At 38.3% G+C, this 18,757-nt stretch overlaps 1 protein-coding gene across 3 annotated transcripts in view; it reads right to left on the bottom strand.

Moving 5' to 3' along the window:
• Nucleotides 1-41: 41 nt before the first annotated feature.
• Nucleotides 42-18,757, bottom strand: part of SDCCAG8 (SHH signaling and ciliogenesis regulator SDCCAG8) — a 141,936-nt gene continuing 123,220 nt past the window's right edge. For 2 of the 3 annotated variants that reach the window (XM_070734033.1, XM_070734036.1), the window contains 2 exons: nucleotides 3,653-3,779; nucleotides 42-2,972 (listed from right to left, as the gene is read on the bottom strand). In XM_070734033.1, coding sequence (XP_070590134.1) covers nucleotides 2,949-2,972; nucleotides 3,653-3,779 — 151 coding nt within the window. In that variant the 3' untranslated portion in view covers nucleotides 42-2,948. Of the gene's footprint in view, nucleotides 2,973-3,652; nucleotides 3,780-7,208; nucleotides 8,047-18,757 lie in introns of those variants that run through there. The other variant, XM_070734035.1, reaches the window with a different exon arrangement.

Genomic DNA, 18,757 nt, shown 5'->3' with positions numbered 1-18,757 from the left:
CCTTGCTATGAGTCACCATTTATCAAGTAGTCAATTATATCTGATTTCCAAGAACTTTCATTTTATTATTTGGTACAGTTTCTTCATTGAAACAATACTGTGCAGTACTGCAATCTCTCTATTTTGCAAACAAATGTCACACTTCACAGATACAGCTCTAGCGATATTTATTCAGAAGTCAATGTGTTTAACAACGTAAGACTTTGATCGAAAATTGGTTGTTAGACTTGCCCTTCCTTTACGCACTACAAACGCATACATTTTTCCTCTTGCTAGTCAACCCTCCTGTTTGTGTACTGTCTCCATCCCAGGTTGGCTTTTGTTGATAGGCAGATTTATAATAACATTAGAAATTTTGCCTGGAAGAGGAATCCAACATGGATTTAATTTGAGCTCACATTTTTATTAAATTCTTACCTCAAAGATTATAACCATCATGGGCATCAGTCAAGACATTCTAGATGCTAAGGATACCTGCCACCAGCCTCCATATTAGCAGTGTTTTTAAAATGTATGCTTCCTTGGCAGATGGACATATTGAGAAGCAAAACCACTGGCCTATATCCATTCAGTTTTTAATGTGGAAGAATGTACATGGGGCTATGTGGAATTCAGGTTCATTGAATATAAATACAACTTTAGATTCTAATACTTTGATTTCCAAATATAGCATTTAAAACTTTAAAAAGAAAAAGCTTCAAAATACATGTGTGACATCTTATAAAAACGGACCAACTACAGCCCTGCTGTAATATTTCTACATCATCGCTCTCTTTAAACTGCAGAATAAAAGAACATTCCTGTTAGTTTCCCACAAAAAACCCCAACAGTTTCCCGTGCTGCCGCACTGTGCTTATTTCTCCAACTTAAAAAAAATAGCTCATTGCTTCTCCAGCAGAAATGCTAAATTTGCTGACATGCCCTCACAACAGAGTCTCCATCTTGTTACCACTGCCCAGAACAATGTGAAGCAGCAGAAAAGGATATTTTACACAAGAAAATTGAAAACATCCTATTTAAACATTCTACCGTGCACAGAGGAGGAAGGTGGAGGAGGAGGTAATGTGGTCTTTGCAGGTGGGTGGGGGAAGGGTGTGACTTATTTAGCTCCAAGTGGTTCTTCCTGGGGAATCATTCATTTCTGGCCTTTGGCCTCTTCAGCTGTAGCTTCTTTTGTAAAAGCTTGGAAACCTGATTCTCCAAACTCTTATTTTTGTTTTTTAAACTTCAGAATAACCAGTTGGTCTAAAATCAGGATGCTGCCCTGACTGGACGACCTGAATATCAGATGCTTCATGCTGTGGAGCACACAACAGTGGGAAGGCGAGGGTAAAATTAACCAGGTTTCCTGCTTTGTGGCAGCTAAAGTTCTCCAGAGAGAACCCAGAGGCAATTGAATTGGTTCTCATATCTGCCTCTGATACATAACTGACAGTCAAATAAAAGAATCTGACAAAGGTTATTAGATAAGAAAGTAGATTACTAAATCTTCGGACACAATTTAGCTCTGGGCTTCCTAGGCTGAAGTTGTCTTCATTCTCTTTGTACGATAATAACTTTGATGAACAACAGACAGCTCCCTTTCTCCCAGATAATAGAAGAATGTGCAGATGGTCTGAGCTTGCACTATTTTTAATCAACCCCTTCCCCTTTCCAGAATCGGATAACATTAACAACCTTCCTTCTGCCTTTTCCATCAATTATGAAGCCAGGCTGAGGAACATGTCCCACTTTCTGGGGAGATTGTGGAGGACCAGAATACAAATGTGGGGCAAATAAAATATTTCTGTGAAAATTGCCCCAAAAGATGGAACATGCAGGGAATCTGGTCAGAGAGGCTGGCAGTTCCATGTGCCTCTCCAACCTGCAGCACAACAAAGTCAAATCATGAACAGCACTGGTGTCCCAGGACAATACAGCACTTTCATGCCCTATATCTGCTGAGCAGCAAAGATGCTGGCGTTGTGGTGCTAGGACAGATCCATACTTTAAGACTGTTCACAGATGATAAAGCCACAAACAAGGACTTCTATTGCCATATCCTTTTTGTTCTTTCAATCAACCTTAATATAGGTTTGCCTAGACTGACATTTATTAAACATAAAGGTTTGTATCGTATCAAGTTCTAAGGAGAAAATGATGTATGTAGAAATACCAACCTCAAATAGAAGAGTTTTCTCTAGGGATTATATATTATTATACTCATTTATATGAAGACACACACACACACAAAATCAACGATCATCATATTTATAAAATCATTGAGAATGTCATTTATCTGACCTGCTGTGGTTTTAAACTAATATCTAAGATTGTTTATTGAAGTCTTCAAGCGCCAGGTTTAGTGCAAACAACTACGGTCCAATCGGGGAGATGCATTTATGATATTTCAGATATAAAAACGATCATTGATAAATACTGCAGACTGTACGACAATACTAAGCTTCAGAGTTATAGCAAAATAACCTTTTCATCATCTTGCAAAGACAGAATATATTTCAATCTTATTGGGGGAACTGTTCCTCACCCATGGGGCAATAATACTATAACTTAATTCAGAGGTGGTGTGTGTACTTCTCTTGTCAGGGTAAAAAATGATGTAAAAATGAGCGCTTGGGGGTGGGTGGGTAATACTGTATTTAAAGCTGGTTTTGATCCAGTATAACTTCTCTGCATGTTTCAAGTCCCATCCAAAGAAAACTGCCCAAATGTCAATCATCAAAGTATAAACAATTCCTCAGAAATTCAACCAGAACTTGTCTTCTTGAGTGGACAAACAAGTTATTGAGTATCTTAAAGATATTTGCCAGTTCAAGACAGATGGGATGATTTTCCCAGCAAGGGAAGACATTGACAAATGTTTAAAAATCTAAGCACATCAAGTCTTTATGCTGAAAAAAGGTGATTGGCATTTTCCATCTCTGATGTCTTCCCCGAAGCGTTTTCAACTACGGCTGTGGGGCAGAGGATAACTGAAAGAAAACAAACAAACAAAAGATGGATTTTTACCACTTGTAGATGTCTGTGTCATTACATGATTTTTCTGTGTTTCTTTTTTTCTTTTTAAAGATAGTTGACAATGAATGAATATCCCAAAAACAGGCTTCAAATCTTTTTGCTTGTATTGATTGTTTATAGAGCTATATTTCATAACAATATGTTGTAAAACAAAGGCTTCCATGATTTCTTAACATTTCTTAATATGCTTAACAGCAAATAGCAGATGCCTTGTATTAGGACACATCTATAGTTGTCTTCCCTTCAAAAGAAGTAACAGATTTATAGTAGAATACATAACCTTGATGAAGTTTTATCAAAGAATGGGCAATTGTATCAAATCGGGAAGATTTTTGTTTAAAGTTTAAAACAATTCAAGCACTTTTGTGAAATGGCTTTCTTCATCTTTATAAACCATTGCCGTGAAGGGTAATGGGACAATGATACAAGAGAAATTAAATCAGTAGTTCTATAGTAGTTCCGCAAGGAAAAGGAAATAAAAAAGAGAAGAGGTGGAGGGCATTAAAAATTCTGATTCAATAAGGAATGAGAATGCCCATTAATCATGGTAGTATCAATAAACCGAAAATAAAAAAGGGAAGAAAAATTGGTCTGCGTGAAGTAAAGTCATGAATATCCTGGTTTTCAGGGATACCTGAGTCCGCAGAAAATCCACCTCTTCTATAAGCATCTGGCGCTCCTTGTATAACTCATTCTGTTTGTTGAGTAACTCCACAAGCTGCTGGGCAGAAGACTGGCAATGCTTGTCAAGCTGGTGTAACCTGGATCAAACATATACAAAAGAACAGAATTATAAATGTAAAGCGTGAGCAAATTTGCAAGATTTGGATGCCTTTCCCTCCATTATGAAAACATTGCCAGGCTACATTTACTAGCTTGCTGAAGAAAAGTTACCCAATAGCACACAGAATACCAGTTGAAAGTGACCCTGGAGGTCTTCTAATCTAACCCTTTGCTCAAGCAGGAGCCCTTTACCATTCCAGACATTGTGACTGTCCAGTCTCTTCTTAAAAGCCTGCAATGATGGAGCACCCACAACTTCTGGGGACAAGCTGTTCCACTGGTTAATTGTTCTCACTGTTTGGAGAGTTCTCCTTAGTTTTAGGTTGTGTCTCTCCTTGTTTAGTGTCCATCCATTGCTTCTTGTCTTGCTCTAATGCTTTGGAAAATAGATTGACCCTCCATCTTCCTTGTGGAACATTGCTATCATGTTACCCCAACCCAAGTCCTTCTTTTTACTAGACTAGACTGCAATCATTCTTCATATGTTTTAGCTTCTAGCCGCCTAATCATTATTGCTCTTTTCTGCACTCATTCGAGGGTTTCAACAACTTTTTTATAATATGTTGACCAAAACTGGATGCAGTATTCTAAGTGTGATCTTAATAAAGTGGTACAATTTATAATACTGATGTCAATCCTGAAGTTGACCTGACCGAAGCCATGTTAGGGCTTCACTGTTTCCACACTGGAGCTGAGTGATAGGGAGGGGGATTAGAGATAGCTGGGGTTTTGCAGCCAACATAAAATACTTTCTCTTGGGAACTAAGGACATTATCGCACCAAGCCAGAGGAATTAGGTCACCAGGCATCCAGACAGGATTTTCATTGGACCATGTGACTGATTGAATTGAGGTAAAGGGAAAACTGGGATTTTAGGGAAAACTGTGGAGTCTTTAGTCTCGTTTTTTATCAGATCTGTGCCAATGTGATATATCCAATAAAACTATTCTTTGAGGAATTCATCTGCTTTGGATTTTGCTTGCTGTGGGTCTATTTCTATTATTCTATTCTATTCCTACTTTGAACCCTGGTAACTGATTGTAAAAGTATAATTTATTATATTATTAAGATGCTGATATGTTTAATTAAATGAGGTCCTCCCTCCAAAATTAAACATACATACGTACGTACGTACATATATGTCAGCCCAAAATAAACATAAAATATATAAATATTTTTTTTAAAAATCACTCAACATTGTCTCATGGTTAAGGAATGGCTGTAGTGGACCCTGAGTCAAACCATTGATTAAGAAAAGTGAAACTAGCTTTCAATGAATTGTTGCAATGCGATGTTACTAAAACAGTGATTGGTGCAAACAAGTCGCAATAACTATCATCACTCATATGATAACCTGGACCCTGTACACATTTTGCCAGCAATGAAATTTCTATTGTTTCACAGTTTAAAACAGCTACGATCAAAGGGAGATGCATAAAACCAAAACTGGGAGCCATTCAATCTACTCCTTTAACCTCTGGTCTACACATACATTTGATCAGATGCTGTCATTAATTAATGCAAACTGTATGAAAAAATGTTTTTGGAATATGTCTTATTGTGCTGATCCAAGAGCATTTTCAGGCCGCATATTAAGAAAACTTGTTTGATTCAGTATTTTTGAAGGGTAATGTTCATTGATTTACATGGTTTCCCAGAAAACTGTTTGGACAATTATCTGTCATTGATGTTTGAAACTGGATTCTTGCCTAAGCAATGGGGGAATTTCATGGATTATATGTGCCTTCTTCTAATTTTATGAATCCAATCCCTAAGTAGACAAGAAAGCCTCTTTTGAATCAGGGGTAAAGATGACAGCTACATCAACAATACACTGAAATTTCTCTTCCAATTTCTGTTCTAATCTTATTCTAGTGTTTACAGTTGTGAGGCTTTAGCAGTTGCTTTTTAATTGATTTATGCTGTATTTCTCTTGCTTAACAAAGTTTGCATGTCTTTATAAACTTTTTTACTCTGCTGTTCAAACATTACAGCATCCTTTGAAACCCTTTTCTCATTTGTAGTCCACAACAGCTTTTGTAAATCGATTCTGATCTGTTCAACTGCTTCACTCAACCTTGAACAAGGAACATGTTTTGACTGATTTATCCTTTTCATTCACATTTTCTCTATTTTCTGTAGGAGATGTTTCACCTGGGTTGTTTTTGTTTTTTGTTTTGGTCTGATTGATGATTTGTTTATTTTGATTTTGGTGCCAGGCCGACTCTGGACAGCTTGTTTGCTTTTTGGCCATACAACAGCCATTTATTGCCACAAGTACCAATTCAAACATGACACTTTTGGAAGCAGAAGCCCTCTCAGCTTCTTCATGATGGGGCAACTTGTTCTGCCCACCACCCTCCTGGCCCCAAGCAAGGGTCTTCCAAGTATTGGGGAGATTTATGGTGCCTGTTTCTCAATTCCCTCTTACTGAGGGCAGATGAGAAGAATAGTCAGCCCAGCAAGCGGCATGAAAGTGTCACTACCCTGGTTCTGCTATATCTCTGTCCTTCTGTTTATGGTCTGAAACCTGGAATACAACTAGCTACTTCAAAAGCCAGAGCCGTAGAGGCAGATGACAGTCACAGCAATTGCTGTGACCAATTGCAGCAGAATAGGGTCCTTGAATTGTCTTCTGCCCAAGATATGCTTTTTGCCCTCCATCCCTGCTTGTGAAGACAATTGCTATAGCCAATAAAAATTACCTGCCTTCCAGTTGACATCTGTGAAATTAAAAAAATAGTTCTTCATTCCAGAGCTTGGAGATTTGGATAGGAACCTGACCCATCAGGAGTGCTGCAGAATTATGGTGGAAAAAAACCCCCTCAAGATGATGACCATAAGTGTGATCAATATTTTCTGTTTTTTTTTAAAATGGCAGAGCTTCAACCATGCCATCACAGCCACCATCTTGATTATTTTTTTAACCATGCCTTGCGACCACTCTTGCTATCCTCACCGCTGCTATGCATGCCTTTGTACACAACTCCCGCCTAGTCCAACAGCCATTAGAACACACTGATTCCCTCTAGCTGCAAAATAGGAAGATGGCATTTGTTGCAACCTTCCTGAATGATGATGATGATGATGATAATGATAACAATAATAATAATACCACCAGAACAGGTGGTCCCAGTGGTAATTAGCACAGAAGACCTCAGCCGGCATTTGAAAACAATAAACATGGACAAAATCACGATCTGTTAGTTGCAAACGGCCACCGTACTTGGATCTGCGCACATCATATGAAAATACACCACACAGTCCTACATGCTTGGGAAGTGTTCAACTTGTGATATTGTGATACGAAATCCAGCATATAAATCTTGTTTGCTGTGTATTACTGTTTTTTTGTGAATAAAATAATAATGACAACAATAACAACAACATGCCAGATATCACGACTGTTGAGGGCTGAAGAGTACAGTTTATTGATATCGCTGTACCAGAAGATGCCATAGTCGAAGAAAAAAAATTGGAAAAAATTGCAAAATATTGTGACCTGGACATCGAAATTACATGGCTATTGATAAAAAATGTAACAGTGATATCCATTGTCATCGGGACAGTTGATACCATGTCCAAAACACATTAACACACGCAGCTTCCTCCAATAACACCAGTTTTTCCAGCAGTACTGCAAAAAACAGTGCTACTCAGAACATCATATATTTTAAGAAGATACTTGGTTGATAGCTAGTATGCTGGCAGCAACCCGTATCAAACATTAGCACAGGGTCAATGGCATTTGTGACACATTTTTTAAATGTTCAGTTGATTGAATTTCATGTTTAATAAATAAAAGGAATTATCATGATGATGATAACTACAATAACAGCAATAATAAAAATTAACAAAACACAGAACAAGTTCTGATTCTGGGATAAGGACTGTTCACCCCAAACGGGTAAGGAGGAAGTGAAAAGGCTGTCATGTTCACGTCCTGACTCAGATGGAAGGGAGAGGAATGAAAGACGGGGGTTGTTTGCCTGAAGAGGTACAGACAGCCTGTGCAGAGAATAGCACAGTTCACTAGCTTCCCTGGCTGTTGTTTTAGGAGCTAAGAAAGCAGCAGCAGACAGCAAATAATATAAACAAGTGGCCTTATGTTCAAACACCTGTGACATCAATATAATTAGTCCAATGACAAATTCCAGTTTGGTACCCACAGAAATACAGGCAGGAGCAAATGAAGGATGATTTTATGAAACATTTGACCACCATGTCCTGATAAACATGAAATACCTGTAATGCAAAAGTAAATTATTAAAATAACTGCAAGGACAAAAACCAATCACACTGCAGACCTCTCAAATCCTGTGCACACACCATTATTGTGAATGGGGCATGGGGGTGGGACTTCAGGAGGCCAAAAATGGCTGTATTGAATGTATAAGACGCACCAATATTTCTACCGTCTTTTAGGGGGGCGAGGGTGCATGTGGCAGGGTCATAGGGAAGGGCCTTCCCTTTGGTGGCTCCAGTCCTCTGGAATCAACTTCCCCCTGAGATTCATACAGCCCCCACCCTCCTGACCTTCCAAAAGCCCTTTAAATCATGGCTCTGCCAGAGGGCCTGTTGCCGTTGAGTGTTATACTCTGCTACAGCCAGTAGTAATGAATGAATGATGTATGAATGTTGTAATATTGGGGTTTTTAAATTGTATTTCTATTATTGTATTTTTATTCTTGTACACTGCCCTGAGTCCATTAGGAGAAGGGCGGCCTATAAATTTAAATCAATCAATCAATCTCTAAAAAATACAGTATTTCTCTTGAAGCTTTCACTAATTAGATCAGGAAACTCAAACTTATTGCAACTAACCACATTGAAATAATACTGCTGGATGCATCCACATCAGTTGATTGAAAGAGCATAGAAGCAAGAAAACACTGTTTAGAGCTCTCAGAATTGATCAGATAAAATGTCCCTTGCCTATTCTTTCTTCTGAATCATTATTTTTTTTTAACACAATGAAGACAGAAAGAACTTCAGTTTAATCAAGTAAATGGAATCTGTAACACATACAAACAGACTTACTGTTCTTCCTGCATTTGTCTTCAAAGTAGGTTAGAATGCACTAAATTAGTTTATGACCTAACAGTTCTACAATTCAGAGACTATGCTGGCAATAGTACTACTTCTGCTAAACAAGCAGAGTGATTAGCCTAAAATGCATTTGCCACTAAATTACCCAAAGAGTTCATTAAACACATCAGTTAAAACTTAAGCGACAAAGTTGTGGGTAGCAACTTTGGGTTTGCTTTCTGGCTGTTTTTATTTTCTCTTCTCCTTTCCTATCTGTGGATAGACAGTCAGATCCTATGCTGGGCCATCTACTCTGCGCATTAATTCCCACAGCAGTTGTTTTGAAGGCACCCAAAACTTTAGTCCTTCAGCAGATTGACACTGTCTAGTTCCATCTTTGATTTCCAGCTCTATACTGTACATCCTTTTTTCAATTTCACTCAACTCCCGCTTGTCAGTGTTTTAGCCTACTTTAATTCTTCCCACCTCCCTCCAAGTTTGTTCTTCTCTCAGCTATTTCCCATTCTCAGTTATTCAGTCACAAATAGCATTTGTATGTCTGGGTGCTCATGCATGCATTAAAATGGCTGGTAGTATTCCATTCTTTCACTAATATGTTTTATTATTCTTATTCCAAAGCATGCATTTGAACCTAAATCCATATCTGCGATTGTTTTTTGTTTTATGGCAGCCCCACTCTTGGTATCTTTTACACAACTTCATCTTTATCTCCTTGCCTTTCGTAAGCGACTGAAAACCCACCTCTGCCGTCAGGCATGGGGGAATTGAGATCCTCTTTCCCTCTAGGCCTTTACAATTTTATGCATAGTATGTATGTATGTATATTTGGTTTTTATATTAATGGGTTTTTAATCGTTTTTAACATCAGATTACTATTGTACACTGTTTTATTGTTGCTGTTAGCCGCCCCAAGTCTCCGGAGAGGGGCGGCATACAAATCCAACCAATCAACCAACCAACCAACCAACCAACCAACCAACCAACCAACCAACCAACCAACCAACCAACCAACCAACCAACAAACAAACAAACAAACAAACAAACAAAGCCCCTTGGAACACCTAGATGCTGCCTTGGATGGAAGGCCAAATAAATCCTATTCAGGAACAATAGTAGCAACTATTGTATCTGACTCAATTTTTAAAGATGAGACAGGCACATTCAGGGAAATCCTTCACAAAAGTGCTGTTTCAAAACCAATAGGTTCTGTCAGGCACCTCAAGCAGATCAACTGAAAAAGTGCCTCCTTCTCGGACATGTTTCTGGTGCCGACAAATTTCATAGTAACCAGAAAATGATATCACCATGACAAGGAGCTGGTGGAAATGTTCACTATCCTTTAATCTTTTCTCAGGATTTGAATGAAAGACACTAAGAAAACTCAGGGTTGTAAGTTATCCCGGGAAACATCCCAGAAAAAAATAATTTTTTGACTAGGAAGAATATCTAACATTACTTATTTGTGGTGCAACGTTTAGCATAATTTTTTTCTGAGACTGCAAGTTCCACAAAAGTATAGTAGCTAAGGACTTCATTGTAAGAAACCAGACTAAATAGCAGTGTGCAGCGGCAGCCAAAAAAAGCCAACACAATCCTAAACTGCATTAATAGAGGCATCCGGGGTGAGCTGGGGTGGCGCAGCAGGTAGAATGCTGTAGTGCAGGCCACTGAAGCTGACTTGTAGATCTGAAGGTCAGCGGTTACAGGAATTGGGCATGGTTAGTCTAGTGAAGACAAGGACCAAGGGAGATATGATAACAATGTTCCAATATTTGAAGGGCTGCCAAGGAGAGGAGTGGGGGGTTCAAGCTTTTTCCAAAGTACCGGAAAGCCGGACAAGGAATAATGGATGGAAACTGATCAAGGAGAGATTCAATCTGGAAATAAGTAGAAACTCTGATAGCGAGAACGATCAACCAGTGGAATAGCTTACCTTCAGAGGTTGTGAGAGCTCCAACACTTGAGACTTTCAAGAAAAAAATTGGCCTGCCATTTGTTAGGAATGGTGTAGGGCCGTGATGGTGAAGCTTTGACATGTGTGCTACAGGTGGCACGCAGTCATATCTGAGGGCACGTGAGGCGTTGCCCTATGTCAGCTCCAGTGCACATGTGCACGCACTGACGTTTTGCCTTCCGGAAGGTAGGGGAGGGCATTTTCCCTTCCTCAGGCTTCAGGAAAGCCTCCAGAGCCTGTGGATGGCAAAAAACAGCCCAATGGGCCAGAAGCTGAACTACTGGTAGGCCCATTAGTCTGTTTTTCACCATCCACAAGTTCCAGAGGCTTTCCTGAAGCTTGGAGAGAACAAAAATGGCCCAATGGGCCTACTAGAAGTTTCAAGGCTTCAGTGAGGTCTGAGCACATGCGTAGGGGGGCAGAGAGGAGGTTGTGCATGCATTTGCAAGGAGAGGGTACTGCATTATGGGTGTGGGCACACGTGCTCGCACTGTTGCGTGTGCGCCCTTTTGGCAGCCAAGCAAAAAAAGGTTTACCATCACTGGTGAAGGGTCTCCTGCTTGAGCAGTGTGTGTGTGTGGGAGAGTTGGACTAGATGACCTACAAGGTCCCTTCTAACTCTGTTAATCTGTATCTAATCTCTATCTGTTTATTAAATATCAAACTGCAACTGTATTTCTGGATTATACAAGGATAAGACCAGCAGAACAGCTGACAGTTGTGCATGACATATTAATTTTTACTCTATAAATTAATATAGTACATTTAGCATAATTATAAAATGTAAATATACACACACATCTAAATCTACTCAAATGTCATACAGAGAAAACAATGATGGCACTTAATATTTACTGTCTGCTAATAGAATGGATTTGCAAGCAAGCTAACATTTTCTACCTCTGCCTATTAAATCTGCTCCTTGAGAAATTCTTGGGAACTTCTCGCCAACCCAAAAGCAGATTCAAGGGAGGAAAAGAATGTCGGAATGTCGCCCAATAGAAGTAAATTTCAAATGTAAAGCTTTTATAAATGCAGCCTGAAATCCGTGATTCAGATCCAGAGAAATGAGAAATAAACTTTTGGAAATATCAGCTGGATAGCTGGAGCTAAGTGATTCTGCTACTCCAAATCTTAAAAAGGTAGTTGGCTTGGTACATGAAATCAAAAGTACTTTTACCTCGAACACCTGGGGCACAATGATACCTAGGATATAATCCTGTCTAAAAAATGTTAGCATTATGATTTTTTTTTTAATTGTGCAGTCACTTATATTTTACGGGGAGTTCCATAAATACCTGCACTGTTACTCAAATCAATACATGATTTATCACAAAATTAATCTCCAGAGTTCATAGTAAATAATAAAGCCCGTCGTCGCCCCCAAGCAAAAACCAATCTATTACATTAAGATATTTCCACTATCCCACCACTTGGATGATGATATAATGGATTTCTACTATACTCTGCACAGAAAAACGTGCAGAGCAGAGAGATAGAATTACAACAACTGGCAGCAGCTAAACCAGCAAATCCAATCCAATCCAATAGTTATGCTGCACTTACTGGCACACATCTTAATTAGGTTTTAATATAAGTAATCTGATAACTACTCCTGGCTGGCCAGACCTGAACTGTCAGCAGCGAGAGCTTTGTTCTTTAGCTGCTCCTACTGTATACTGTAGGAACCTTCTTACTGACCCTTATCGGAGGACCCCATCTGCTGGTTACCACGGTAACTGAAAGAGCCCACTTGAGCTGAATCAAGAGACACTGATGATACAAGACTGCAGGCAAAAGAATTTTGCAAAACAAAAAGAAAAACAACTTGTTCAAGAAAATGAACTTATACATCATTATTCTGCCTTTCAGGATTGATGCAATAATGGAGGATTACTTTACAGGCTACAAACTCTGCAGAGGATCAGCAATAAATGGTTGACAAACGTTAAGTGTGAAGAGTTGTTACTCATGCAGTGGCTTCACTTTTAACTTTGGTACCCAGGTAATTCTGTTTTTCTTTTTTAGTAAGTGAAAAAGTACAATACAGTATTCCTAAAAAGCACATTTTTCAACGAATTATAACTCTGTGCCTTTTTTAAAAAAAAAGAAACCCACTTTTAAACTATTTTATCCACCTACAAGCCATTGTAACACTGATTTTTTTAGAAGGCCTGTTGACATTCAATTGGGAAGATGTTTTAAAGAGCATAATATTAATTTTTATTTGACTACGATGATGTCGCGGGTGCAAATCTTTGAGATTTTTTTTTAAATGATGGTCTTTATCCCTGGGCCCCAAGTAATTTGTTTTTGAATATTCAAACTATGTTCCAAAGAACAGTATAGGCATAACTTGCAAAGGGCTTGCAAATATTTGCATTTAAACAGCTACATCATTTATCTTTTACAATCACCCTGACATTCTAAATAGACATTTGCAGGAGACGTTGGAGGTCTTCTAGTCCATGAATCCTTGAGATATTTATATGCTTTGCTTTTAGGATAGGGATGTCATGCAGATTATATGGCTTCAACACTAACCAACATCCCCTCCCATCTCCCAAAATCCCTTTCTCTTTACTATCTAGCACAATTTAACTTTTAAGGAAGTCAAAATACTACACATCACTTTTGGACTTTTTCCTGTTGTCCACAATGCTACCCTTGCTTATAAAATGTAAAGTTATTATCAGTTTGGTGCAATATAAGCTTTATGTTAGGTAGCACAGACCCTCAGATAAGTCCTCACATGCATTTACAAAGCTTGCGAATGTTTTATTATTCAAAAGGACTAGGAGTTCCTATATACTTTTTCACTGGAGAGTTGTAGATCATATTGCCTCATAGACAATTACAGCAAGTTCACATATTCATTTGTCAGAGATCAATTAAGGCATGCAGATGTCTGTAACAATCAGTAAAAGAGACTATCATTAATTGGGCACAAAATTTGGGATACAATATTGAATTGGACAAGTGGGGAAAAATGTGGAAAACAAATGTAAATTTAACAACAGCCACAACATTTAGAGAAAATCAGTGAATGATGTTCTATTGGTTTCATTTAACATCGGTAACACTGGTGAAAATGTAAAAAAACACCTCACCTCTCTGTTGTAAATGTCATAATACACATGGTACCTATTTCCATATATGGTGGAAGTGTGAAAAAGCAAATAAATTTTGGATTAAAATTAGAAAAATAATAGAGGGTATAATAAAAGTGCGTATTGATTGGAAACAGGAATTATACTTATTAGGAATCATTATTGGCAACTATCCGAAAGAGATATATCATCTAATAGTACACATAACTTCAGCCAAAAGATTGTCATATGCAGCAAAGTAGAAACAGAATGATACACCAAGTGATGAGGAAATTTTGAAAAAAATTCTTGATTGCAGAAATGGACAGAATGACCAAGGAGCTGCAAGACAAAGAAGAATCTGAATACTAGTTAATATGGAATAGAATGTATGAATGGTTAAAAAACAAGGACAATGGAATTTAAGAGGTGTAGATACTAAACATCAGCTATATAAAAATGTATATAGATACACAGATATTATTATAGATAATAAGGAACAGGAAATAAAGGTGCATATATAGAAGAGTAAGAAAAAATTATATAAACTGGACTTCCGGTAGGTCCATTTTTCACCCTTCCAGAGCCTCTGCACAGGCCCTGCACTTACCTCATATCCAAAACGGGCTGGTGGAGACTCCTGGAAGGGGTGGGGTGGGTGGGGTCAGCCAGCCCTTGCAACTATGGGTTCGGCAAACCAGATGTAAAATTAACATCCGGTTTACCCAAATCGGTTCGAACCAGCTGAATCCCACCCCTTCCCTTCTATGATATGCCACTGAACATAAAGAAGTATATTCTATTTTGTACAAATACTTCAGCTTTAATTGGTTTGTGGCTAAATCTCACTATATGAATATTTCATTTGCAAACTTTTCTAAGGAACATAGGTAAGAAAATAGAAAGTTAATTCGTATAAATTGTTTGAGTGTCTTCATAGCTTTCAGGATAATTTGCACTTAAAGCCTAAAAAAGTCAAATGATGTTTGCTACAACAAAAACAAATAGTTCTAAGCTGAAAAGTAATGCTTTTTAGGTCTCTTCAATTTCTTCACAGCTAGAAGGAGTTTTTTCTTGTACTAATCTCAATTCTCTGCAAATTTAACTAGCATCACTAAAGTCATTAAGTTTTCCTTACATCACAAAATCATTGCAATGAAGAACTGAAGATGGGCAAACAAGAGGTAGATCAGTTCTCAATTATTCCTCCTGAACTCAATACGACACATAAACAAGAAGCAAACTCAATGGATGCTCAGTTAAGAGGAGTAAAATCTTGCTCTAAACAACAATGCCAGAGTGATATTAACTGATTCAACTTCTATTTCAGTATCTTGGAAAATAAAAAGAGCAGACTTGTAGGAGAAAAGATATGGAGAGCTATGAGAAGAAAGATTTAAGAAGTACAGTACTCTGGAAAAATTATAAAGGAGATGATACTGAATTGTTACATTTGTATTTAATCTTTATTTCCTTTTTCCTATTCTATCCCATAATTCGCATAAACAATCAGAGAAAAGTGGCACAAGGAAAAAGTGGCAAGGACTCTCAGCATCTACCAAATTTTGGTATAAAAGTATCATATGTATTTTTAATAGCAAGCAGAACATATTGGTTGACACTTCTATTCTATATTAATCAATAATTGCTTGTTAATGGTTGCCTTTCTTTGGGTTCCTCAAATCAACCAAAGCACATAAATTGAACATTCAGGGATGTTCAAACCAGTATCATTTCCTCCTTGGAAATTTGAGACAGGAAAAAAGAAATGATTTTTATTACTACTGTATGCTAGTTTTATTTTAATTTTTGTGTATTCCTATTAGAAAGCAAGCGCTTTATTGCTCACTTTCATTAGTAATTATTACTTCCACAAACTGGATTCTAAAAGTTCTTAAATAGCTCCTATTTCAGATATCTTTTTTCTTCAGAACTTTATGATAACTTCATTTCTTTCCTTCTCACCAATGCTTTTTTAAATTGAATTTTAATAAGAAGCTATGAAATAATTCTGAACCATCAAGACTTGGCTGCCCGATCTGAACTTTCATGGTCAGATCACAATGCCTTTAAAAAGAACCCCCCTGTGTGTAATATTCCCAAGAAGCGACATCCAGCAGACCCAATACGGCAGGCGGCACAGAATGGAGAGAGAATGACTTTTTTTGGGTTTGATGGCATGTGCAGAGCTTATGGGAGGCCCCTAAGACTCATCAGGCATTTGAAGGAATTTAGAAAACAATGTAAATCAGCGTCTAAGTTTGTATGAACTCTGTTAAAAAAAGAAACATTAGCAACTCTGCATTTGTAATGGAATGCTTCCTTTTTCAAAGTGACAGAATGCCTTTGAATCATTCCTGGAGCTTCAAGATGTCAAATACTAAATGAAGATGAGAAAGACCCCTGCGATGGGTAAAACACCCCATCACTTCATAATTGGGCAAACTGACCTCTGATACGTACATATCATAATAACCCAAAATTTTTGAACAATTAATTTTAGAAGAGTTGTGTGTGTAGGGGGGGGGGATTAGATTCCCATAAGTGATATTACAGTACTTGTCAGGAGAAACACATTTTTTAGAAATGAATGCAAAATGCTGCATGAATCTTCCTTTTATTTCTGACATACAAATCACTGGCTTCTTCTAGAATCTAAAGGAGTTTAAAATTGCAGAAAATTAGAGCACAACTCTGCTTTCTGTTTCTTTTCTTAAATGAACCCTAATTTCTTTATATTAATTGAAATATTAATAATGAAAATATTAAAAATTACTTATTCTTTATTTCAGTCTGCAACATTCTATTTCTCATGCACATACACACAGATTCACTAAAAATGTGAGAATCCTTGAGGTATCTAGCAAATGAGAAAGTAAAAATTATAACCATAATATTTATAATAAATCTAAACAATATTGCCATTCCTTTTAAAAAAAAAACCTAAAATTGTCTATTCTACCATTCATACACTCAATTAATATTTCGTGGCAGAAAATCAAGAAAAAACCCATAAGAATTGCTAGCAGTAATAATATTGCACCACAACACAGGTTAACATTCCAATCGATAGGAAAATCATACTTTAAAGGAACTAAAACTGCCAGTTTTTACAAAGCGTCAGTAAAATATTCTCTAAGAGAATCGTAGAGCACCCTAGCTGTTTCCTACGAAACGTTACTACTTTTTCTTGTTATTTCTTTCACACATAGCATCCCTGAAAAACCACAAGTTCTATTCTTTCTCTGCCAGGCTTAGTAGCACCAACAAAGAAATTCTTGTTTCTGTACACACTCAGATGCATGCTGGCAAAAAATGGTGTGTACCCACCCACCCATCCCCGATCCAGAGAGGTGTCTTTTGCAAAACGTTTGCATTTTCATTCAAATTTTTGGGGTTAACTTTTTGACAAAGTGTAAGATTTCAGAACAAATACAATAAGACAACCCAGCACAGCTAAATGTTGCTGTTTACCATCATCTTCTGAAACTGTCTTCTTTAAACTAGAGCAGTGCTTCTTCATTATTTTCTATTACACCCCCCCCCCAGGAAGAAATAAATATTTTGCCCCGCCCAACTCTCCGCTGTGATTGTAAATAGTATCAATAGCAGGATTCAGCCTGAAACACAGCTGAGGAGCTGATCAGCTGTGTTTCGTTCAAAGAAAAAAAAATTAATAATAATAATAATAATAATAATAATAATAATAATAATAATAAAATTTCAACACCAGTGTTATGCCAGCAAAAAGAAGAGAGAGGAGAAATTAAAAAAAGCAGTTCATAGGCAAAAAACTAAGTTATCTTTTGCCCTAGCTGCCGCATTTCTACCCGAACCCCACACACCCCACCCCCTCCTCCTTGCTTGGTTTATTCCAGGGGTTGCAACCAGAGGCATATTAGCTAAACGCCCTTCCTCTCCCGAATCTGTGACTTTTATTTCACCACCGCTGGCATCACCTCTTCTTCCTAGCAACTTTTTATTTTATTTGGTTAAGAACGCCACCCTTCATTTATTCTCTCCCCACCTTCTGTGCATCTGTGCATGAGTGAGTGAGGCTGTGTTTCTTTTCTTCTCGGAGCTTGGGAGGACAGAGCAATGAGATCCCTGCCTTGCCTGATTCCCCCCCCAACACACACACATTCAAACACACCTTTCTTCCCCCCTCCCCACGGGTAGGGGTCTTTTTCACTTGGTTCTGACTGCCTGTGTGCGTGTCTGTTTGGAGGAAAGCGTGATCTTCTTGGTAGGCAGATTGACTGACTCGAGTTCACCAACCAGGCTGAGATGCCTCTGTAGCCGGCCCCTGTTCTTCACCAAGAATTCCCCCAAAAGATGGTGGTGCCCACGGACCACACCCTCCCTGGCATCGCTCTGCTCCCCACCTAGGGGGGGGCGCTCCCCACTATTTGAGAAACACTGAGCTAGAGGAACACCATGATTTGGTTTCTTCAAAGCTAGTCTTTTTCAATATGACTCAGTGTACACAGAGGAACATCCCTTTCACACTTGTAGGCCCGACAGGTACAAAATGCAGAAACGAGAATAATCCCAGTATATGTAACTCAGACCACGAGTTACTCTTGCAAATGTCAGCCATGAGGTTGTCCCATATGCAAGAGACACAACAATCTCGGCCAGTAAAATAACACAAGAACGTAAGAAGAGCCATGCTGAATCAGGCCAAATCCCATCAAGTCCAGCCTTCTGTGTCACTCAGTGGCCCACCAATTGTACATGGGGATCTTGAGTAGAAAGAGAAGGCAAAACCCTCCCTTTCCCTTGACCCCCAACAAATGGTACTCAAGGGAATCCTGCCTGCCTCAACCAACAGAGAAGCGGCACATGGACATCCGTTTCAATA

This window comes from Erythrolamprus reginae, chromosome 1 (assembly GCF_031021105.1).
Source record: "Erythrolamprus reginae isolate rEryReg1 chromosome 1, rEryReg1.hap1, whole genome shotgun sequence".
Lineage (NCBI taxonomy): Eukaryota > Metazoa > Chordata > Lepidosauria > Squamata > Dipsadidae > Erythrolamprus > Erythrolamprus reginae.
Note: the sequence above shows the minus strand (reverse complement) of the source record. Positions and strands in the feature narration are given on the sequence as shown.